The following is a 25218-nucleotide window of genomic DNA, read 5'->3' on the forward strand; positions in this document are numbered from 1 at the left end:
ACTTTCAAATGGTTCAAATAATACAATGGGGGAGTAAAAAGTTAATATTTGGGGCATCTGGTTAAAGGGTATATAGGAATTCTTTATTCTTATGATGTTTCTGTAAGTCTCTAATTATTCAACAAAACAAAACAAAACACTGTAGTGACATTCTGCTCTATACAGGCAAAAACAAAAAAACAACAAGAATAATAACAAACCACGCTTGCTACCAGCATGGGCCGGTGGGCTGGATTTCACTCCTGGGCTGCCAGTTTGCAATCTCTGGTTTAGAGCTGTTTTCTTAAGTTGATTTTGAGCGTGGTCTTGCTGATAACTGTTTCCAGTGCTGGAGAATGCTTTTGCTGCATCTGGGACTTCTAAACCAGCTCAGCACCAGATATGCAGACAGCCCTTACATAAATAACCAATTTGATAATTCGACAATAAAACAGTTTAAATCTGAAGGCAGCCTCAGTCCTCCAAGATGGCTGGGGGACCGTGGTCCAGTCCTTCCCACCACAGAAGTCCTGCATTTCAACAGCTGCCTTGGAGAAGTGCAAGTACTCTGGCTTCCTGGTTTCTGGCCTCAACCATACACAATGCTAAAGGGGTACCTAATTATCTTTTAGAATCCCACTGTTGAAGAAAAATTGTTTGCATAAATAAAGGGAAAAAAGAAACTCTAAAGTTGAACGAGGCAAGTTATAAAGAAAGAAAAATCTGTTTCAGTTTTGGAAACAGAAATGTTATTGTTGGCATATCAAGCTTTTCTGTGTAAGAAGGAGAAGCCAGGTGAGCATCAGGGTTTCCCCCAGGGACCTCGTCTGGCATATGGGAGGGTCACATCTGAGGGTGTAGCCCAATGTGCCAGAGCCAGGATGTGTTAAATCAGTTCACAGACTGATCTCAGGACATTCACGCCACCTCTCCCTTCTCAGCCTACAATCACTGTTTCCTGCTTATTAATAAATCCAAAGGCCATTAATAAGTCTCCAGACACAGACCAACAGTACTAAACTTAGAGGAGGTGGCTCCCTCTGAACTGGGTCTTGGGAAGCAGGCAAGGGTAACTCAAGGGAGCAGCAAAGAATAACATTCTTGGCAGAGGAAAAGCACAAGCAAAGGAGAAGCATGACAGATATGACATAACTTTGAGCCTGTGGTTTTTTTTTTTTGTTTTTTTTTTTGAAATAGAGTCTCACTCTCACCCAGGCTGCAGTGTAGTGGCTCCATCTCGGATCACTGCAACCTCCGCCTCCCGGGTTCAAGCAATTCTTTTGCCTCGGCCTCCTGAGTAGCTGGGATTACAGGTGCGTGCCATCACTCCCAGCTAATTTTTTTTTGTGTATTTTTTTAGTGGAGATGGGGTTTCACCATGTTGGCCAGGCTGGTCACGAACTCTATTTTTTTTTTTTTTTTTTTTTTTTGAGACAGGGTCTCACTCTCTGTTGCCCAGGCTGGAGTGCAGTGGCACGATCTCGGCTCACTGTAGCCTAGACCTCCCCGGCTCAGGTGATCCTCCCACTTCAGTCTCCCAGGTAGTTGAGACTACAGGCATGCAGCACCATGCCTGGCTAATTTTTTGCATTTTTTTTTTAAATAAAAATGAGGTTTTACCGTGTTGCCCAGGCTGGTCTTGAACTCCTGGGCTCAAGCAATCTGCCCACCTTAGCCTCCCAAAGTGCTGAGATTACAGGCATGAGTCGCTGCGCCCGTCCTGGGCCTGTGTCTTAATCTCTTGCTATTTATCTGTATCTCTTAACATCTCTCTGGGAATAGTCCAATAGATATGCAGTTTCGAGTTGTAAATTTAGCTTCCTAAGGACAGGGAAGCCCAAGGAGCACAGATTTAGTAGATTCTGGGTTTCAGGCCTCCCTATCCAGCATGCAGGAAAAGTGCCAGTCTTAGCCCCTGATCACGTGCTACTCATCCAGATAACCACATCTCCAGAAAAATGAGGCTGAGGAGGTTTGACTAATGATTACGCTTATCCCAGAATAATTTTCTAGATTTTTGTCAACACCTTCCCTTCCTCAGATAAATCCAGTATAATCATTTCCTACACCATCCTACTTTAAACACAACATGCAGGAGTGGTGGGAGCTTAGAGTGAAGATCTGGAAACTTCCAATCAATCTTGGGAGGCCAAGGCGGGCAGATCACCTGAGGTCAGGAGTTCGAGACCAGCCTGGCCAACATGGTGAAACCCTGTTCCTACTAAAAATACAAAAATTAGCTAGGTGTGATGGTGCATGCCTGTAATCCCAGCTACTCAGGAGGCGGAGGCAGGAGAATCACTTGAACTCAGGAGGTGGAGGTACAGTGACCTGAGATTGCATCACTGCACCCCAGCCTCGGTGACACAGCGAGACTCTGTCTCAAAAGAAAAAAAGAAAAGATAGTTTGTTACTCACAGATCCAAGAGAAGGGGACACACCAAGTCATGCAGGAACACACGCAGAAGCACCAGGTTGGTCAGGAAGCTGAGGGAGAAAGGGAAACTATGGCAAAGGCCTTTAGTGTGGTTTCTACAAAAAAGAACAGGGTAGCAGGTTCAGGATTAACTAGTTTAAATAATTTGGGTGGGCTCTGAGGTGTAGTGGCTGGCCCCAGTTGTCTGGCACTTGGCCCCTGGGTGACTAGGGCAGGGGAATAGGGGCCTGTAATTGCTGGATAAAGGGAGTGGTTGGGAATGTGGGCACTGGATTGACTGGTTTGCATATGAAAGACACCCTCACAGGTCAGTTATTTGCTATGTCTAGGAATCTGCTATCAAAGGGGCAGTCCCTCCAAGGTCAACAAGGTCCCAAGATGCCAAAAACAAGGCCCCAAGATGTCAAAACGTCAGAGTACAGAAAATAAAAGACATGGTCAATACCATTTGTAGGTTTCCCAACCAACAGCCCAAAGCCTCAGCCGACAGCCAGCATCAACTGTGACATGCAGGAAAGTAAGCTTCCAGATCAGTCCAGCTCCCACTTTCAAGCAGCCCAGGTGACTCCATAGAAAGCACAGATGAGCTAAGCCTGCCAAGCCCTGCCCAAATTGCAGATTCATAAGCATATGAGTATTTTTTTATTTTTTAAAAGTCACTAAAATTAGGGGTAATTTTGTACATAACTATAGTAACTTGAAAAATCGGAATGAACTAAGGCAAACAGATTGTCTCTCTCCCAGATTTAAACTGGGACTTACGAAAATTAGTGAGTTGTCAACAAGAGGATAAATGGTTAGACCCAAACTGAAGCAGTGATGAAAGATGCAGCCGAGTCACATTCATGACAAATGACTTGTCTGGAGTAACAGGAGTTCAGTCTGGAGTGGCCTTGCTCCTGAACAGACCCAGTTTCCTGAGGTCATCCCTGAGGCCTGCCAGGTGATATAACAGCTTTCTTTATGGTCTGAGCTGAGTTCCTGTGAGGACTTGGATGGGCAGACTCCCACTCCAGGACCCTCATGCTGATCCTTCCCTGACATGATCTTCATTTCCTGCACCCAAGGGAGCCTCTCGCCTTGGGAAACACGGTACCCAGCCGCAGCTTGGTGTGCAGTAAACAGGCGGGATGGGTGACAACCACCCTCCTTCTTTTCTCTTACCAAGGGCCATCAGGGAGTCAGAAAGACACTAAATGTTAACAAGCTGTGTGAACTCTCAAAGTCTAGTCAATTCCATGTGGCTAGTATCCATTTCCCCAAAATATTTTTTGCTTTTGATATTTTAAAAATAATTTTTACTAGAATGTCCAGAAATTTTACTTCTTTGGTCCCATCCCTAAACTCAGACAAGGACACGGAACCCCTTCTGGTTTGCACCCATCCCAGAGCCTTCTGGCAACAAACCATCATCTGTGTGTTCTTGCCTAGAAAGGAAGCTCCAGAGAGAGTAGGCCACTTGCCTGTTGCCTTTTTCAGCTAAGATAGGGCCTCCTTCTCCACCCATCCCAGTCAGACACTCACGTGTGGATCACAGGGAGTGCCTCCCATGGCCATGGTGGAATCAGAGCCAGATAGGGTAGATGGGTCAGTTCGTTGGGGTTAAGAGCCCCATTTAGGAATGTGGGTTGGCAGTGTATGGGGGAGGGGAACAGTGTGCATCGGGTGCCTGAGCGTTTGTTAGCAGCAACCAAGGAGGGCTGTGTGCAGGGGTATGTGGCGGGGGAGGGGAGGCAGGAGAGAGGGAAGGAGAGTGGAGTCAGGAGACAGACTGACTGATTTACTGAGATGTTATTATTATTATTTTTTTTTACCTCCTTGTATTCCTGTTTTTTTTGGAGAAGGACTCTCACTCAGTCACCCAGGCTGGAGTGCAGTGGTGCAGTCTCGGCTCACTGCAACCTCTGCCTCCCAGGTTCAAGCAATTCTCCTGCCTCAGCCTCCCGAGTAGCTGGGACTACAGGTGCACACCCGCCCACCTGGCTAATTTTTTGTATTTTAGTAGAGATGGGGTTCACTGTGTTGCCCAGGCTGGTCTCAAACTCCTGAGCTCAGGCAATCCACCGTCTCGGCCTCCCAAAGTACTAGGATTACAGGCATGAGCCACCGCGACTGGCCACCTCCTTGTATTCTGCCTTCCCACACCCCAACCCCTGTTCCAGAGGACAGAGTCCAGCTGTCTGTCTACCCAAGCCTCTGGGAAGTTAGTGTGAAAAGTAGAAATTGCCTACAAATGCTCATCTGTGATCATGTTCATGAGGGAGGCTCTGAGAACCTTCCAAGACCAAGAGGGTAGGAGGCTGGGTTCCAGGGGAGCTGAAAGGGGAGGGCAGTGCTTGTCAGGGCTGAGACTTGGAGGGCCAGAGCGGGAGGGAGGAAGAAACAGGCAGTGCCAACTTAGAGAAACCAGCCTGGACAGAGACAGCCTTGTCACGTGTGAGCCCTGTGTCCTGGCATGTGTGTGAGCCCGTGTACAAATGAGCATGTAGCTGCACGTACCAAGGTGTGTGTCTGTGACCAGACCTGCTCGTGAAATATCTCCCTTGCCCAGCCAAGGCACCGCCCATGTGAATGGTGCCAGCGGGAGGTCTACCATGGCAGCTGCCTGTCAAAGCTGATGCTGTAAAAGATGTGAAGGGCAACCACCTTCCCAGAAGGGGCTGCATACACATGCACATGGACCCCCTAATATACACACATGTGTGCATGCAGTGATGCACACATGGGTTGGCCCTTCCTCTTTATCAGCAGGCAGCCTTGGGATGACGGGTGACATAGAATTCACACCACAGACTGTGGCCACGTCTGGGTCTGCTCACCTCAGCTCCAATACAGCCTGTGTAGGCACAGGCCAGGGAATAAAGGGGGTACCTGTGGTTGGGCCAGAGTTCAGGGCCTGGGGAGCCTAGGTGAGAGAGACCACGGATGACAGCAGCCAAGCAAAAGTAACCTCCATCAGCCGGGCCACATGAAACATGCTAGCTGAGATACAGGGGAGTCATCCAAGGGACAATCCACACAGGGGCTAAGTGTGGGGTTCCACCTCAAGGGGCTCCATGGCTCCAGAGTCACTAAATCAACTTGAGACTCTGTGACTCTCTGCCCTTTCAGAAGCCAAAGCCACTCCTGCTAGTGGGCTGAGGGCACACAGAGCTACCCTGCCTACTCTGCTCTGGGAGCTGTCCTATTGTGACAGGGTTTCAGGGCAGGGCCATGTCCTCCCTCAACCAGGGCTGTCAGAGAGAGCCCAAGTTTGAGGCCATGTCCCCTTTTTGCACCCAAACTTTCTGGGTAAGGCAGGCCTGTAATTTTGGATGTACAGATGTGGTGGCAGGCACGTCCCCCTCCAGGAACGTTTCTTGGGTTTCTGGGTACCCTAAGAATGTTTCAGCTCATTCCCAAGGTCCTAGAGTCTGTCTCAGATCAGGCTGTGTCTTGTTCTCAAATTCCCCAAACATCTCCTGACCACCAGCTTTATGCCAGATGTCCTTTTCTCTGTGTGCCCAGGAGCCCCGGTTGACTGCCCTTTTCTCCTTCACCAGTGGCTTGCATCCACTTTGCCTTTCATTTTCCTCCTCAAGACTGGCTGCCAAGTAGGGCACATCTCTCCAGTTCCCCTGCTTTCTACCCTCTCCAGACAGGCACTCAGGCCTTCATATTCCTGAGGGCATTTCTTTTTTTTTGAGATGGAGTCTCACACTGTTGCCAGGCTGGAGGGCAGCAGCGTGATCTCGGCTCACTACAGCCTCCGCCTCCCAGATTCAAGCGATTCTCCTGCCTCAGCCTCCCGAGTAGCTGGGATTACAGGCCTGCGCCATCACGCCCAGCTAATTTTTGCATTTTTAGTAGAGACGGGTGTTTCACCACATTGGCCAGTCTGGTCTTGAACTCCTGATCTCAAATGATCCGTCCACCTTGGCCTCCCAAAGTGCTGGGATTACAGGCGTGAGCCACCGCGCCTGGCCTCCTGAGGGCATTTCTGCCAATACTCTAGGGAAAACTGAACAAGAGTGCAAATCATGACTGGTAAGGTAAGTGACACGACTGAGCCCACTCTGACTGTGGTGTACACTGAGGAACTGGCAGGGAGAGAGGCCTTCCACATCCGGCTGGGCTCATGAAAAGGACCACACAACATCATGGCCACCAGGGGGCGGGCTGCACCTGCTGGACCACTGACCGGTTTGAAAGCCTTATTCTTAGGAGTGAAGTATCTTTAGATGGGAAGGATGCTGTACCCAGTTCCTACCTGGGGACAAGTAGAGAACATCCCTGGGGACAAGGGTAGAGGTAGAAGATGGCTAGGAAGCCCCAGTTGTCAGTGGACATAGGCATTTGATTGGAAGAATCCATGTGGATGGGGGAGAGTGGGTCTTGGTAAGAAAGGATCAGGATGTTGAGGAAGGATGGGAGTTATGGGTGTTGAAGGCAAAAGGATGAGCTGTTGGGGACCCCTTAGGGATGGTGTCCTGGAACAAGCTGAGTGGGGAATACAGAGTGTCTTGAGGTGTAAGGATGTCCTCTGCCTTTCCTAACATGTTGATCATCCCAGTTATGGGGAAAAGTAGTAGCTGAAGGTCACACCCTTCCCCTAGAGACCTCTACCTCCTTGTTTCAGATGCTATCGCAGACCACTCCAGCCCAGGCATGTAACTGTGATTTGATTACATGATCCAGTAGAGCCCCCACTGTGGCTTAAGCTGGTCTGAGTTTTGACTTTAACCTTCAGATCTTAACTAGTTTCTGAACTGGTGCCTGTTCCTTGCTCAAGAAGTCTCAGTGGCTCCAGATTACCCTTAGGTTAAATTCCAAACTCAGCCTGGTCTTCAAGACCTCCACCTCTTCCTCCATCATTATGTCCTTCTTCTCCTCAAATACAGGCTTCTCTGTGGAGATTGTAGATGAAAAAGTCCTCTCATCAGGGAACTGAGGTCTCCAGAAATGATGCTGTTAGCATCATCTCTGTAGGGACTCCCTGGAGAATAAATCAGTTCTACTCTGTGCCACCTTCTGATTGCTCTTCTGCTTCCTCCGTTAGGCTGTGAGCCCCTTAAGGGTATTTTGTCCACCGCATGTGGCCCAGTCTGGCACAATAAGGGCACCTAATACATACTTGGTGTGGGAGTGGTTTGGCCTGCCTAGGCTAGCACAGGGCTCTTTGGAACTGATTTCAGACTCTGGGCCTGGTTCCCAGTAGGAAAGAAGGGCTGCTGCCTGGAGGAACCTCATCTAGGTCCCAAGGTGACCCCAGGGGAGAGACCTGTGGGTGGGCTCAGGTTCATATCCACTTTACTAACCACCAGGAATCTCTGCCCAGATCCAACTTCCACTTCTTTCCCAATAGGACAATAGGACACCTACCACTCTCAGGCCCAGCTCCTGAAAGAAAGGGCTGGGAAGACTGAGCTAGAGACATGTGAAGCTAGACTCAGAAAGAGACAGAGACATAGAAAAATACCTGAGACAGAGCGAGAGACAGAGTCTGAGTTACAGACACACAAAACTTGAGACTGAGATGCCCACAAAGAGGAGAAAAAGCAGACCAAGAAACAGTGCCTGCAGGGAGAGATTCAAATGTGGAGAGCAGGGCAGGGGCAGGCTGCGATGATGGCTCCCATGGCTGGCACCTGTCCTCAGGACATTGGAGCTGCTTTGCTCCTATTCCCAGAGAGCCCCAGAGTGCCCACAGACTTAAGGCCCCCAGGGACAGCCTTTGGCTATGACTGACTGACTTGTGTGAGAGTATGATAGCTCAACTCCCTACTTGTCATTTTAGATAACTCTGAGATCCCGTGTCTAGAGCAGAACCTTGCATACAGAAGGCACTCAATAAATGTTTATTGAATGAATACAGCCAAATTTATCAATCTTATCCTGGCAATTTCTTAAGTTTTTGTCACTCTTAGGCCTTTCCCATCCGAGATCAAAAAGCACATACCCATATTTGTTCTGGTGTATTTATTTATGTTAATTTTTTATATTTAATTATTCAATCTATCTTGAATACACTGTAAGGACTGGGATAAAGATATATTTTCTCCTCATGGATAGTCACTTGTCCCAACAATTTTTGAATCTTTCTTTCATGTATAAAACCAAAATACTGTGTTATCTAAGACTGTTTCAGTAAGGTATTATGCAATCACTTATAATGGTAGTTACAGCAATTATGTCACCACATAAGAAAATGCTAACCTTATAATTTTAAACATGGCTTTTTTATAGCTACATAAAATTATGTCAGCATATAGGCAAAGACAGGGAGAAATGGAGGAAATTCGAGATTGACTAAGGGATGGTGATAGGGCTATAGGTGATATTTTTATTTGATTCTATTAATATTGATAAAATAAACAATAAATCAAACAGCATAATTGAGGGGAACAAGGACTTAAAAGATAGCAAGTTGTTTTCTTGCTTGAGCCTGAAACAAAGACTTGGGCGAAGGTAAGGGTTTTTTTTCAAGGTGATCTTAGGATCCTGAGGATGGTGGGGGATGCAGGTAAGGGAAAATTGTTACTGGAGGGTCCTGGGGAGTCATTGCTACAAAAGAGGCCAAACAGGAAAGACTCTATATATGAAAATGACTTCCTCTAGCCCTGTTCCACTGAGCTCTGAGCTTCCCAGCCTTCACTAAGTGAACAGAAGCTCTGGAAGTACCTGCCACCTCCCAAATAAGGGATCCAGCCCTCAAGCATGTGAATCAGTGACTCCAAATGTTCCCATCACTTTGCCCTCGCTAATGGACTATTTGGGATGCTTCATCAACCAGGCAGCAGAGATGCTCATCTTTTTGGTTATGACCAAAAACTGTAGAACCATATCCCCAGGCCCTCCCCACTCTGCAATCTCTGGAAGATCCTTCTCTGACCCCTTAGAATTCAGAAGTCTTTTTATTTTTTATTTTTTTATTTTTTATTTTCTAGGAAATTGAGTTCACCAGGTCCCAGGCCAGTCACATCCTCGTAACAAATGTGAAGAGCATTAGAACAAGGGAAATGCTGCATGCCATGGGGCCCTAATGTGATCTGTACTTGGGAGAATTAAGAAGGGCATGCCCTGGAGCCTGGGCTATTACAGTGGGGCTTGGCTTACTGACTAAAAGGGCACTTCTTCCACCATCATGGATCAACCCCATGAGGTGATTCACTGGGGTCCCAAAGGTGCCCTTGGAAAAGCAGCTACACACATGTGAGTACGCCCCAAGGGCAACTGGCACCTGGTCCCGCCCACACACACAGCCAGAATGCCAGTGGAGGTCCTGGATTTGGAGCAGAACGCCCACCTCTTGCCTACCAACTACCTTTTACAGCAGCTCCCCTGAAGTGCCTTCCCACCTGCCTCGGCCGCAGGAGCCCTGTCCCAGGACTGTCTCCCACACCTGGACCCTCATGGGGCTCCTACAGGTACAGAGACCACTGAGGTCTGCAGGCTGACCACAGGCCAAAGGCTCTTCCGGAAGTGTCCTTTAATACTTTGGAGAGGCTCGCCGGTTCCCCCGGTGAGCACGGGACCTGACTGCATCCAGCTCCAGGATCCAGGAGATGTGGGGAAGTGAGAAAGATCCTGTTTGGCCTCGCCTGCTGGAAGCCACGGAAGAGCTGGACAAGACCGCAAGGCCTGAAGTGCGCGCGCAACCTGGCAGGGGTAGGCAAGCAGCTCTTCGCCTGAGGCCGCCCACTGAACCCTGCCCACCGACGTCGCGGTCTGTAGACCCACCCAGGCCCTCCTGATTGGTGGAGAGCGCGCGCGAGTTCTCCTGCCCCGCCCCCGGGCCCGCCCTCCTGCAGCACTACCCCGCCCCCTGGCTTACTGGGCTGAGTGTGGCCTGTAAGTTGGAAGCTGAGGACGCGGGCGCCAAAGGACCCCGACGCTCCCAGGCTGAGGGGGCACTTTGTTGTCTCTCCCACACTCTGGCCGTCGTCCTAGGCCTGACAGTGGCCGGCTGCCTTACACAAGCACAGTCCCTGCCAGGCTCGGTTTGCCACCAGCGCCTTCCGCTCTTCTGCCTTCGACGGACTCCCCCGGTCCCCTTGCTGCACGGCACCCGACAATGCCCACTGCCCAGGCCCCCCTCAGTCATGACACCCTCACGTACAGGAGGTTGGTCCTTCAGGACCCGCAGCCCCTCACACGGGCTCTGGGGCCGAATGCTGATGCGAGTCCCGCCAGCATCCGCACGACCTGAGCCGCTGGCCCGGTCCGCAGATCCCCTCTCTGCACGGATCACTCCCGATCTCGCTCACTCCTGCGACCCCTCAAGCCGGGCAGCGCAGCCCTGGGCCTCTCCGAACCTTCCCCACGTTCCTGGCCTCCATCACAGCAGCGCCGCGCCCGGGCCCCTCTGCGGGCCGTCTGGGTGTCAAGACCGCTTCTGGGCAGCCCCCACTTCTGCAAACCACTTCCCTCCGCACTCACGCCCCAGGCCCCTCGGTTCCCTCGCCGGGACGCCCCTCGCCCAGCACCTCCGCCCAGCCCTTCCCGCGCCTCCTCGCGGTAAATATCCCTCCTCGGGCCCCCTTCCTCGCTCCTGCCTCCATGCCATGCCCCCTCGGCCCCTGGACTCCCACACCTCACCCTTCCGAATCCTGCCCCCCGCGGGCCCCCGCGGGCCCCCGCGAATTCCCCCGCTCCCCTCACCCCACCCATCTGCCTCAGACTCCTCCCCACATCTCTCACACCCCAGGCCTCTCACCTCACTCATTCTCCCAGGCCTCCCTGACACCCCTCACTTCTACCTCCCCAGCCCCCGTGCCGTCTGCTACACCCCGAGCCCCTCACCCCACTCAACTGCCCCGGGCCCCCGCGCGCGCCGCCGCCCCCTTCCGCCCTCCACTCACCCCGTGTCGGCCCCGCTCCCCTCTCCCCCACCAGGCGAGCAGGCGAGCGGGCAGAGCCCGCGGCGGAGGCCGGTCCCCGGGCCGGGACACACCCACTCGCCCGCCCTTCTTCTTTCCCTCCCTTCCTTTCTCCTTCCCTCCCTCTCTCCCGCCCTCCCGCCCTCGCTCGCTCCTTCCCCCTCGCCCTCCCGCTCCCGCTTCCAGCGGCGCCGGGCCTCCCGCTCCGCCTCCCCGTGCGCTGCTCTCCCGGGCGCGGCTCCGGGGTTCATGGTGACGAGGCGGCGGCCGCTCGAGCCCAGCGGCAGCGGCGGCGGCGGCGGGAGCTGGGGCGCGGGCCCGGGCCGCCTCTCCCAGAGCGCGGGGCCGGGCGGCGGGCGCGCCCAGGCGGCGGCTGCGAGCGCCCCCACGCGCCGCGCCCCCGCGCCCCCCGCGCCGCGCCCCCGCGCGCTTGGCTTGCGGGGGGCCGGGCCTGCGGGCGGCCGCCGCGCCGCGCACCCATGGACGGCCCGGCCATCATCACCCAGGTGACCAACCCCAAGGAGGACGAGGGCTGGGTGCCGGGCGCGGGCGAGAAAGGTGAGGAGGGGCGCAGGCGGCCGCTGGCCGGGGGCGTGCGCACACCCCGCGTCGCTGGAGTTCACTGCCGGGCGCCGGCACGGGCCTGGGGGAGGGGTGCACAGGGCCTGGAGGGTGCGTGGGTGTGGGGTGCGCCCGGAGGAGAGCGAGGCTGCCAGAGTGCGTGTGCCGACCGAGCCAGTGTGAGTGTGCAGGGGCTGGCGGAGAGACTGGGAGCGAGTGTGTGTGCATCTAACCGGGAGGTTGTGAGTTTGTGTGCGCGCACGCCCGCAGAGAAGTTGTGCGCCTGTGTGTACACCTAACACAGACGTGTGTTATGTGTGTGTGTGCACACGCGGACAGAGCGATTGTAAGGGTGTGTGTGCACCTCACAGAGAGGTTGTGAGATTGTAAGGGTTTGCGAACCTAACGGAGACCTTGTGAGTGCTTTTTTTCCTGACAGGCTGTGAGTTTGTGTTGTGTGTATTAGAGGTTTGTATGGGCCTGACTGAAGGGTTGTGGAATGTGTGTGCGTGAGCGTGAGCCTGGAGAGGTTCTATGTCTGTTCACTCCTGACAGAGTTTGTGTGTGTGTATGATTGTGTGACTACACCACCCAACTGGCAGATTGAATGTGTTGTGTACCTCTACTGGGAGGGTGTGTGTGTGTGTAAATTACACACAATGAGGCTGTGCACCTAACTACGAACCTGTGTGTGTCTTCCTGTGTATCAGACAATGAGGCCATGTGTCTGTGTGTGTTTAGTTGGTTGTGCAAGTGCTGGAGTCTGTGGGGGAGAGGAGGCAGTTCGGAGCCATCCCCACTTTCTCCCTTTTCCACTCTTTGCTGTCTCGGGGCCACCAGCCTGTTGGGAGGACTTACAAGGCCTGGCCCTTCCAGGACCCTCTTAGGACCGAGCTTTAAAGGGCACTTGTGGAGCCCTTATGGTGCCAGGAGTGTCCCCTCCCGGAGAGCTGGCCAAGGGCTCAGCCAGCACTGTGCTTCTGTGCCTGGTTTGATTTTGGCATATTTTGACCCCAGCCCCCCATTCTGTTTCCTTTTGGCCCTTTCTCTTGGTGTCTATATTCCCACTTAGAGACTTGGCCTGTCCCCCTCTCTTGCATGCCTGGAGCTTTCTGTGCCTCTAGTGTGTTGGGGCTTGGACAGACTGTTTTGAAGGGTCAAGGAATCTGGCTTGTTTTGTTCTGGTGACTAAAGCTTGCCTCATTCTCTTTCTGTCATGCGCCTCGTGAACACCTGGACTGAGGTCAGGTGCAGCCCGCCAGGACCCCTGACCGTTCTCCAGGCCAGAGCTGGCCACAACCGGCTTTGGGGACGAGTCAGATTTCTTTCTAGGGGCTCCTACCTTTGCTGAACCAGTGGGTGAGGTGTGCAGCCCCTGCTAGAAATCTGGGTGGGAGTGAGGGGAATATTCTGCCTCTCCCCAGGCAGAGGCCACTGGGCAAGCCCATCAGAAAAATGGAAGGAACCAGCAGGTACCCTGAGGTTGGGCATTTGTTTACCTGTTTGCAGTTTTCGTAGACCACAAACATGGTATGCGTCTGCAGACTGGATTTCTTTTATGTAAAATAAAGAATTCAAACTCTCTCAGGCATTTTTCTGTGCCTTTCAGATGGTCTAAAAAATTCTGCAAGAGAGTGCTCCAGGTAAATCTCCGTATTTCTCTGGGACCCAAGTGGGCAGCTGCTTGGTGATTTGGCCTTCCTGCCATAGGAGCTGTTAGTTCTTGGAGCCCTGGCTGGGTGTGTGCCCTCAGGGAGCATTTGGTTGGAGGCATCAAGGAGGTTTGCTGCCTGTGCTCCTTACCAGCTGTAGATTGAATGCTTTGTGTGATGCTTTGCCAGAGAGAATCCACAGCTCTTTGAGGAGAGGTGTGGCACAAAGCAGGGAAATATTTTCAGAGCCTCAGACCTCCTGCTGCCCCCCACCTGACTCCAGGAGCAGGAGCTCTGCCAACTTTCCCTTTTCCTCTAGCGGCTAGGATTTTTAAAACAAAGAATCAATCTCTCCAAAATCCAAACCATATACAAATACTCCAGGATAGTGCTTGTTCTATTCAACTTGTTTACATTACTTTTCATGACAATCTTTTATTATCTTTAGCAGCCTATTTTGTTTGCCAGTGTCAGATTGGTTGTTTGTTAACCGATTAGAGGAATTCTTTACCTGCAGCCCTGGGGTGGGGTGGTTGGCTAGTAGGTCCTTCTTGCTGAAGCATTGAAATCCTACTCAATTTCGTTCTTCACTTAAAAAAATGGAAATAATTTTGGTTACCTGTAATGCGGCAGTAGACTCTAGAGCCAAATGTTGGAACAATTTCTTCAGCTTTATAAACCAGTAAATAGGTTCAGCAATGTTTCTAGCTTAAGCGTGTTGATATCTTCAGATGGGCCCATAAAATTATGTAAAATACATTTTTGCATAAATTTACATTATTTTACATAATTTATTTTGAGATAAACAATTACTTTGTTTTAAAAAATATTGGGCCTGGAATATTTTAAGTTTTATAATAGGAAAGAAACTATTGCTTTTACATGTTTACTTTCATCATTTATTCTCTAAAATAGGATAGTAATGACTACCTCTGGGGTGTGACCTGAGGGTTCAAAGAGATGATGTACATTAAAGTCTCTGCCTGGTTCAACAGTGTGTGGTGATTCCATAAATCTTTCTTTAGATACAGATTTACAAAGGAAGTACTAAGCATGGGCTGTGGTGTTTTGCACCAAGTTGAATTACTTCTTGACACATTGCCACGTGGTGGTGCACAACTCAGAGATGACTGTCACTGCCAGCCTGGCCTGTCACAGAATGCTCATATCTTACAGTTGTGTTTGATTTGGTTGATCATGTCAAGATAAAGAGAAAAATTTCCCTGTAAGTTTAACCCAGGCTACTTTGCAATCTGGAAGTTTCCTGTTACACATTAGTAAGAAAATGTCCAACAGTCAGTAGAAAAGTGGACAAGAGTTAGGAACAAGAAAGTCATAGAGGAAGAAATCTGAATGGCCAATAAATATATGAAGTGGTGCTCTACTTCATGTGAAACCTTTTCATGCATCAGCTTGGTTGAACATTTAAATGACTGCCAATATTCAAAGTAGACAAAGGTTTGGAAAATGACTTAATAGACGTTTGTGAGAGAATAAAGTGAGTACAGAGTTTTTAGAGAGTAATTTAATACTGAATCAATTAGGAATACATTTGGCTGCAAGTAACAGAAAACCAGATTAGCTGCAGCTTAAACCAATAGGAGTTTATTTTTCCCACATAATAAGCTGTCTGAGGGAGGCTGCTGATAGCTTTGGTTCAGCAACTCATTGATACTAGGGCCAACATCATAGTGATTCTCCTGGTTTTCCCTCATGTTATACCATGACTGCCACCCCCCCGGAACACCACAGCCACCTTTAGGGCAGGAAAAAGAGACAGTGCCAGTCTTGTGTATTCCTTTTACCTGGAAAGCAAAAATGCAAAAAACGTTCCTAGGGACCACCCAGAAAACTTTGCTGATGTTTAGTTGGCCAGAACCAGGCCACATGGTCACCCCTTGCTGCAAACAGAGTGAGGAAAGTGAGTTTCCAGCTTTTCCAGCCTTTGCTGTGGGAAGCAGGAGGGGAGAACATTGAAAATAGATGGAAACAGGTATCGGTTCAGCCAAACAGCAGTATTGACCACACATTGAAAGCTCCTGTTCTACTTCTAAGTTTCTGTCCTAGAGAAATAACCTCATGTGTGCTCAAAGAAACACGTACAAGGATTTTCACTTAATGACTACATTGCTTGCAATAGCAAGTATTAGAACCATCCTAAGTGTCAGCAGGTGAATGGTTAGGCTATGATACATCAATAGCAGAATGCTGTGAGGCAGTTGAAAAGAATGAGCTAAATTAAATCTAAACATACCGATATGTGAATTTTCAAGACATTTTAAAGCAGGAAAAATTTTGAAGAACAGTATAAACAGTATGGTTCCTACCTTTGTAAAAAAAGAAATCACACACGCACACACACAATTGTGTATTTGTTTAGAAATACAGAAAAAGTAATATGGAAGGAAATAAATTGACAACAAATATTCCTCTGGGAGAGGACTGGACAACAAAGATTCCTCTAGGGAGAGGAAACTTTGCCTTTTGTTTAACTATTAATGAAATATACTCATTTTACAGATGAAATTTTTTAACTAAAAAAAGAAATTTCCCATAGCTCTTTGAAAGGAAATAAATAATTTGAGGGAATTTAACAATAATAAAACAAAACCAAAAAAATCTCAATTAGTATGTCGTATTAGCAAGAACATATCAATGATATCTAAGCAGTTAATTATTTTGTAAGCTAATATGTGTCCTTGATGAGATTTCTGCAGGAAATTTTGTTTGAGCAGATATTTTGGCCTAAGGTGCTAGGTATGTTTCCTTTAAATGTTTGTAATACTCAATGTTAACTCAGAAACTTTAAGCTTTGGGCTGATAACAAAATTATAGCAAAGAGAAGACTTTTGGAAACAATCATTATTTCAGATGACAGAAATAGATTTGAAGTAGATTCAGATTAACTTTTTTATATTAAACTTTTTATTTGGAGATAACTGTAAATTTACATGCAGTTTTAAGAAATCACAGAGACTTTCTATGCCCTCTACCCAGTTTCTCTTATTACTGACATCTTGTAAAACTGTATAATATCACATCAGGATGTTGACATTGATATAGTCAAGGTACAGAAAAATTTCATCACCAGGAGGATCCGTCCTGTTGCCCTTTAGAGTCACACTGCTTCCCTCCCATGCCACCCTGCTCCTTAGCCCACTGGTGACCACTAATCCACTCTACATTTCTAAAATTTTGTTTTTAGGAACATTATCTAAATGGAATCAAACAGTATGTGATCTTTTGGAATTGCTTTTTTTCACTCAACATAATTATCTGGAGATTCATCCAGGTTGTTCCTTATATTAATATTTTTTTTTAAATTGCTCAATTGTATTCCATGACATGGATATACCAGAGTTTGTTTAACCATTCACGCTTTGAATGATATGTAGATTGTTTCTAGATTTTGAGTATTATGAATAAAGCTGCAATAAACATTGGTATACATGTTTTTGTTTGAACCTAAGTCTTCATTTCTCTGGGATAAATGCCCAGTGTGCAATTGCTGGATCATATGGTAGTTGCATATTTACTTTTTAAAGAAACTGCCAAACTGTTTTCTTGAGTAAATGTAGCATTTTACATACCCACCAGCAATGTATAAGTGATCCAGTTTCTCTGCATCCTCACCAGCATTTGGTGTTGTCACTATTTTTAAAATTTTTTATTTTGAAATAATTATAGACTTGAAGTTGCAAAAATAATACAGAGAGGTGCCATGTACCCATCACCTAGTGTCCCCTAATGCTAACATCTTATATAATTATATATTTCATTATCAAAACCAGGAAACTGACATTGGCAAATACAATTTTTTAGACTACAGACCTTACATTTCACCAGGTTTTGCATGAATTCATTTTTATAGCTTTATGCATCTTTAACACATTTATATTTGTATAACCACCATCACGAGCTACAGAACTCTTTTGCCACCTTTGAGTTACCTTTTTCATTTCTTTTTTAAAAAGAACTCCTTTGAGTTACCTTTTTCATTTCTTTTTTAAAAACTGATATATAATATTTGTACATTTTTCTGAGGTACATATGATATTTTATATGCATAGAATAGTGTAATGAGCAAGTCAGGGTATTTAGGGTATCCATCACCTTGAGTAATTATCACTTCACTATTTTTCATATTAGCCATTCTGGTATGTAGTGGTAGCTTATTATGGTTTTAATTTGCATTTCCCTGATGGCTAATGATGTTGAACATCTTTTCATGTGCTTATTTTTCTTCTGTGTATCTTCTTTGATGAGCTATCCCTTCATGTCTTTTGCCCATGTTCTGATTGGATTTTTTTAAACTGTCGTTTTGAGAATTTTTATGTATCATAGATATTAGTCCTTTTTCAGATATGTGGTTTGCAAGTATTTCTTCTAGCTATAGCTTGGCTTTTCATCCTCTTAAGAGCCTTTTGCAAAGCAAAAGTTTTAAATTTTGATAAGATGCAATATATAAGTAGTTCCTTTTATTGATTGTGCTTTTGGTGTCAAATCCAAGAACTCTTTGCCTAGCACTAGATCCCAAAGGTTTTCTCCTACGCTTTTTCCAAGTTTTATGATTTTACATTAAATTTACATTCATGATCCATTCTGAGTCCATTTTTTAACAAGGCATGAAACTTTGGTTTGGTTTTTTGTCTCTGAGTGTCTGGTTGCTTCAGCTACATTTGTTGAAAAAGTTATCTGTCCTTCCTCCTTTGAATTTCTTTTGCATCTTTGTCAAAAATTAGTTGGGCATATTTATGTGAGTCTGTTTCTGGGTTTGTTTTTTTGTTCCACTGATCTATATGTCCATCCCCCTGCCTATACTATATAGTCTCGATTACTGTAGCTAAATAATAAGTCATTATATAGACTAGACTGATCCTTCCAACTTTTGTTCTTTTTCAAAATTGTTTTAGCTGTTCTAGTTTTGTTGCTGCATTATATAAATTTTACAATACTCTTGTTTATATCTGCAAAAAAGCTTCCTGAGATTTTGATAAGAATTGAATTAAACCTGTGTGTCAATTTGAGGAGCATTGACATCTTTTCTAGATTAAGTCTTCCAATCCATGAACACATGACGTCTCTCTATTTAGATCTTTGATTCTGCCATCAGGCTTTCAGCATACAAGTCCTATTAATATTTTATTAGATTTACATCTGAGTGTTCTTTTTAAACTATACATATTTTAATTGATACATCATAATTATACATATTTATAGGGTATATAATGATATACATACATTGCATAGTGATCAGATCAGGGTAATTAGCATATCCATCATCTCAAATATTTATCATTTCTTTGTGTTGGGCGCATTTATTATCCTCCTTTTAGTTATTTAAAACTATATAGTATTGTTGCCCATAGTTATCATACAATGCTGTAGAGTGTTTATTTTTTAAATGACTGTCAATTGTATTTATTTTTTATTTTGGTGCTCACGTGTTCAGTGCTAATACATAGACATACAAAAGATTTTTGAATACTTATCTTGTATCCTATGACCTTGCTGAGCTCACTTATTAGTTGTAAGAGACTTTTTATAGATTCCCTGAGGTTTTTTACATAGACAAACATGTCATCAAATAAGAACACTTATATGTCTTCATTTCTGACTTGTATGCTTTTTATTTCTTTTTCTTGCTTTATTGCACTGACTGGAACTTTAGCAGTATGTTGAACAAGAGTAGCGAGAATGGACATCCTTGCGTTGTTCCCAGTCTTAGGGGGAAAGCATTTCCAGTCTTTCATCATTAGTATAATGTCAGCTGTAGGTTTTTTAATAGAAGTCTTTAACAGGTTGAGAAAGTAACCATTCAATTCTTCTGAGGGTTTTTAATCAAGAATGGATGTTGACTTTCGTCTTATGCTTTTTCTGCAACAATTAGTGTAATCATGTGATTTTTCTCCTTTAGTCTGTTAATGTGATAGATTAAACTGATTTTTGAATATTGAACCAGACTTGCACCCATGGAATAAACCTTACTTGGCTGTGGTGTATAATTCTTTCTATATATTGATGACTTCTATTTGCTAATATTTTGTTAAGGATTTTTTTTTCTGTAAGTGATGTTGGTCTGCAGTTTTCTTTTTTTGTGTTGTCTTTATCTGGTTTGATATCACTGTTACCTCTCTTCTGTTTTCTGGAAGAGATTGTGTAGAATTGGTGTGAATTTTCCAGTGAAATCATCTGGACCTGGACTTTTTTTCAGGGAGATGGGGGTTGGGGGGAATTTTTAAACTACAAATTGAATTTTCTTAATAGTTATAGAGCTATTTAAATTATCTCTTTCAGATTGGGTAACTTGGGAAGTTTTTTATTTTTCTGAGATTTGATTCATTTCATCTAAGTTGTCAAATTGGTGTGTATGGAACTATTCATAGCATTATTCCCTTATTATCTTTTTGATGCCTGCAGAATCTGTAGTGTTATGCCCTGTTTCATTCCTGATACTGACAATGTGTGTCCTCCATCTTATTTTTTGTGTATCAATCTTGCTGGAGGTTTCTCAATTTTCTTATTCTTTACAAATAACCAGTTCTTTGTTGCATTGATTTTTTAAATTGCTTTTCTGTTTTCAACTTTGTTGATTTCTGTTCTTATCTTTATTTCCTTCCTTCTGCTTTATTTGGGTTTATTTTGCTCTTCTTTTTCTAGGTTCTTGAAGGGGCGCTTAGATGAATGATTTGAGACTTTTCTCCCTTTCCTAATGTATGCATTTAGTGCTACAAGTTTCTCTCTCAAGACTGCCTTAGCTGTGTCCCACAAATTTTGATATTTTGCATTTTTGGTTTTCATTCAGTTCAATACTTTTTAAAAATGTACTTTATTTTTGAAAGCAGTTTTAGGTTCACAGCCAAACTGAGCAGAAAACACAGAGAATTTCCATATATTCCCTGACCGCACAGATGCGTAGCTCCCCATACTATCAACATCCCACACCAGAGTAGCCCACTTATTACAATTGATAAACCTATGTCGACATGTCATCATCACCCAAGGTCCAAGAACATAAGGGTTCACTCCTGGAGTTTTATAGTCTATGAATTTGGACAAATGTATAATGACATATACTCACCATTATAGTATTATACAGAATAATTTCATTGCCCTAAACATCCTCTGTGCTCCACTTATTCCTCTGTCTCTCCCCTGCCCAATCCCTGGCAACCACTGATCTTTTTACTGTCACCATAGGTTTGCCTTTTCTAGAATGTCATATACTTGGAATCATATAGTATGTAACCATTTCAGATTTGCTTCCTTCACTTAGTAATATGCATTTACATTTCCTCCATGTCTTTTCATGGCTTGTTAACTTATTTCTTTTTAATACTGAATAATATTTCATAGTCTGTCTGTACCACAGTTTATCCATTCACCTACTGAAGGGATGTTGGTTGCTTCCAAGTTTTAGCCCCCTTATGAATAAAGCTACTATAAACATATGTGTGGAGGTCTTTGTGTAGATGTAAGTTTTCAGCACTTTAGCATAAATACCAAGGAACATGATTGCTGGATTGTATGGTGAGAGTATTTTGTTGTTTTGTAAGAAACTGCCAAACTGTGTTCCAAAGTGGCTCTACCATCTTTAGCTTTCAGAAGTTTAGTTATGATATGTCTTGGCATGGATTTCTTTTAGCTTATTCTGTTTGCAGTTCATTCTTGGTTTATGTCTTTGCTAAATTGGGGGAGTTTTCAGGCACTATTTTCTTGAGTACTTTTTCAGCTCTGCTCTTTCTCTTCTCGTTCTGAGACTATGATGACATAAATGTTAGATCTTTTGTTATAGTCCCACAGGTTTATCCATATTGAGCTTTTTTGGTTTTCAGCCTTTTCTCCCCTGTGTTGTTCAGTTGGGTAATTTCTGTTGTTCTGTCTTCAAGTTTGTTGGTTTTTTTCCTTATTTCTTCTATTCTGCTATTGAGCACATCTACTGAGATTTTTATCTCAATTATTATATTTTTTAGTTCTAAATTTCCCATTTAGTTTTTCTTTATATCTTCTTCTTCTCTGCTGAGACTATTTCTTTGCTGAGGCTCTGTGTCACCCAGGCTGGAGCGGAGTGCAATGGTGCAGTCATGGCCTACTGCAGCCTCAACCTCGTGGGCTCAAGTGATCCTCGCATCTCAGCCTCCTGAGTAGCAGCAACTGTAGGCACATGTTTTGTTTTGCCTGGCTTAATGTTTTGTATTTTTTGTAGAGTCGGGAGTCAGCCTATGTTGCCTAGGCTTTAAACATGCTCCTAATTGCTTGTCGAAGCATTTTTTTTTTTTAAATCATGGCTGCTTTCAAATCTTTATCTGATAAGTGTAGGATCTCTGTCATCTTGGTGTTGACATGTATGGATTTTTTTTCATTCAGTTTGGGAAGTCCTTGTTCTTCGTATAACAAGCAAATTACAATTGAAACCTGGACATTTTTGTATAATGTTATGAGACTCTGGGTCTTATTTAAGCCTTCTGTTTTGGTTGGTTTTCTCTGACATGCCCCCAGCAGGAAAGGGGAAGCCCTGCCTTGTTAATATCAGGTGGAGTTGGATGTCAAGCCTCCCCTCTTAGGCTCTTTTCTTTTTTTTTTTTTTTTTTTTTTTGAGACAGAGTCACTCTGTTGCCCAGGCTGGAATGCAGTGGCATGATCTCGGCTCACTGCAACCTCTGCCTCCTGGGTTCAAGTGATTCTCCTACCTCAGTGTCCTGAGTAGCTGGGACTACAGGCGCGTGCCAGCATGACCAGCTAATTTTTGTATTTTTAGTAAAGGCGAGGTTTCACCATGTTGGCCAGGATGGTCTCGATCTCTTGACCTCGTGATCCGCCCACCCTGGCCTCCCAAAGTGCTGGGATTATAGGCGTGAGCCACTGCGCTCGACCCCCACTTAGCTTCTTTTGACCTACTGCTGGGCAGGAAGGGAGTTCGGCTTCTGTGTGGTCTCTACTGTACTACAATGGGAGTGTTCATTACCACTGGCTGTGAGTAAGAGCCCTGACTCTTCCTGTGCCTCCTCTGATACCGCCTCACTGGGAAGGGGAGCACCTCATTACTGCTGGATAGGGGTAGAAGTCCAAGGTGGCCATGTGGTCTCCCCTGACCACTGGGAGAAGAGGGAGCTCATTACCAGCTTTCAGGGATGAGTCCCCGCTTCATATTTGGTCACCTTTAACACCACTCCAGCATGGGTGGTAGGATGCCTTATTACACCCTATGAGGGTGGAATTCGAGGTAGCCATTAGGTTTTCTCTGGCATGAGTAGGTGTGTGATAGGAGGGATGGGGGTAATATTAGGCTATAGTAGAGCAGTTTTATCTGAAAGACTTCTGTCTTGCTAGACTGCCCCTTTTCTGGTCCTTTGGTTACAGAGAGTAGGCTTTTATTGGGACTCTTTGTCTGCAACTGTCAGTTTTCTCCAGTAGCCAGCTTCTTTACCTCCAAGTCTAGGATCTACGAGGCAAAAAGAAAACCCAGGGAAATCACCACCCTATTATTCTTTAGGATTCAAGGTCCCTAGCTGATCTGCTTTCTTCTCTCCATCTTTCACAGTCTTTTGATGTTTATTTTATATATAATGTCCAGGCTTTTCAGTTGTACTTAGTGGGAAACAGAGGAAGAAGTATGTCTACTCCATCTTCTTGGAGGCAGAAGTCCCCTGATTCACTTTTAGACCTATCCAAATTAAGTATTTTAAGGAAGACTAGAATTAGAAAGTTATCATTTTAAAGGTTTATTTCAATATTATGCTAATGACTGATGTAAAAGTCAAATTCAGTTAGTGCTTTGAAAATCTTAATTGTCCTTTTTTTTTTTTTTTTTTTTTTGAGACGGAGTCTTGCTCTGTCGCCCGGGCTGGAGTGCAGTGGCCGGATCTCAGCTCACTGCAAGCTCCGCCTCCCGGGTTTACGCCATTCTCCTGCCTCAGCCTCCCGAGTAGCTGGGACTACAGGCGCCCGCCACCTCGCCCGACTAGTTTTTTTTGTATTTTTTAGTAGAGACGGGGTTTCACCATGTTAGCCAGGATGGTCTCGATCTCCTGACCTCGTGATCCGCCCGTCTCGGCCTCCCAAAGTGCTGGGATTACAGGCTTCAGCCACCGCGCCCGGCCTTAATTGTCCCTCAAAAAGAGAAAAGATAATTCACTGTGAAACCAAGTCTAGATCAGTAGGGCATCAGTGACAACTGTGATTTAACCAACTTTAATGGCATGCATTCATAAACTTTGGTCTTAATATCAAAATTTTAGCTTCAAGTTCATGAGTGTCCTAACTTAAATGTATTTTAAATCTAATATTCTGTTTGGTTAGCAAGCACGTTTAACCTGATAGCTTTCACTTTGTTTCTCAGTTCAGAAAGCATCCATTTAGGTAAACAGATATGTCTTCTTGGGGCAAACACAAAGGACCTTATATATGGATTTAGCACTCATGGTGCTTAGACAGGGCTTGCTGGCCAGTTAGAAGAGTCTGCTTCTAGTCTGGGCTACCCTGAAAGTAGGTCTGTGGGCTCCAGAAACTTGCCCCAAGCTGTAGTTGACTGTAGCATCCCAGGTTGGGGAAGAACCCCATTTGGCATGGCAGCACTGGGTGTTCAGAAGGGACCACACCACTTCAAGTTTAATTCTGAAGTAAATGGCTTTTTCCCTTTTGGTGATGTTGAGGGTGTGGATTGAGGGGATACATAAAAGTGCCAGTGGGTTCACCAGGCTGTTCAGCTAGGTGTTGGCTGTGGTCAGGAAATACTGTGGCCATAAATGAGCCTAGATTTAAATACAGACACAAGGCCAGGCGCGGTGGCTCAAGGCCTGTAATCCCAGCCCTTTGGGAGGCTGCGGCAGGCAGATCGTGAGGTCAAGAGATTGAGACCATCCTGACCAGCATGGTGAAACCCTGTCTCTACTAAAAATACAAAAATTTTCTGGGCATGGTGGCGCACGCCTGTAGTCCCAGCTACTCCGGAGGCTGAGGCAGGAGAATTGCTTGAATCTGGAAGGCAGAGGTTGCAGTGAGCCGAAATCACGCCACTGCACTCTAGCCTGGGACAGAGCAAGACTCTGTCTCAAAAAATAATAATAATAATAGTAATTAATAAATACAGACAGACGCACACACACACAGGTTTCTTCATTTGCTTTGATGGTGACATATGGTGCGAAGGGAAGCAGCATCTAGCTATTGAAAAAGGGAGTGAAGGGATTCTCTTGGGTAATGTTGAAAGAATTATATATCTTAGAACTTACTTTGCAGATCTTAAATCTTGACTTACCAGACATTTAAAGTTCAGTATTTTAGTGACCTATCTTTATCTTAAAAGTCCACTACCTTTAAATAATTCTTCCCTTTAATTTCTTAACATACATTTTCCTGTATTAAAAAATGGGGATGCATATTTAGTGCTTTATTTGAAATAAAACTAAGCAAATACTTGTCTTTATGGCTCTGAAATATCAAATAATGGAGCAAAGTCTCAGGAACTGTTTGTAGCACTGGGTTGGGATGTGGACATTTTTGTATTTGGGATCAGGACTGGAAACACTGGTGGTATAGTCCTCTGAAACCAGGACCTAATAAACACTGGCCTTTCTGGATACTAGGGATTATGTAATCACTTAAGTAATAGCTCATTTTGATTCTGAGTAGCTGCTTCTAGTTAAAAACTGAAAGCTTTCTTTGTAATTATAATTTATATTAAGGCTATTTGCCAAAATGTTTTTAAATCCTGGTATTTAAAGCACTTTAA

At 45.5% G+C, this 25218-nt stretch overlaps 1 protein-coding gene and 1 long non-coding RNA gene across 6 annotated transcripts in view; one reads left to right on the forward strand and one right to left on the reverse strand.

The window, feature by feature from the left end:
• The window catches only part of LOC144339118 (uncharacterized), a 133696-nt gene extending 122318 nt beyond the window's left edge, over positions 1-11378 (reverse strand). For all 3 annotated transcript variants that reach the window (XR_013413794.1, XR_013413793.1, XR_013413795.1), the window contains exon 1: positions 11257-11378. This is a non-coding gene — a long non-coding RNA (uncharacterized LOC144339118). The remainder of the gene's footprint in view (positions 1-11256) is intronic.
• A 33-nt stretch (positions 11379-11411) lies between these two features.
• The window catches only part of CTDSPL (CTD small phosphatase like), a 119595-nt gene continuing 105788 nt past the window's right edge, over positions 11412-25218 (forward strand). Inside the window, exon 1 of one of the 3 annotated variants that reach the window (XM_077992170.1) lies at positions 11412-11832. In XM_077992170.1, the coding sequence (XP_077848296.1) occupies positions 11754-11832 (79 nt within the window). In that variant the 5' untranslated portion in view covers positions 11412-11753. The remainder of the gene's footprint in view (positions 11833-25218) is intronic. The other 2 variants (XM_077992168.1, XM_077992169.1) reach the window with 2 other exon arrangements.

Source organism: Macaca mulatta, chromosome 2 (genome assembly GCF_049350105.2).
Source record: "Macaca mulatta isolate MMU2019108-1 chromosome 2, T2T-MMU8v2.0, whole genome shotgun sequence".
In the NCBI taxonomy this organism is placed as follows: domain Eukaryota; kingdom Metazoa; phylum Chordata; class Mammalia; order Primates; family Cercopithecidae; genus Macaca; species Macaca mulatta.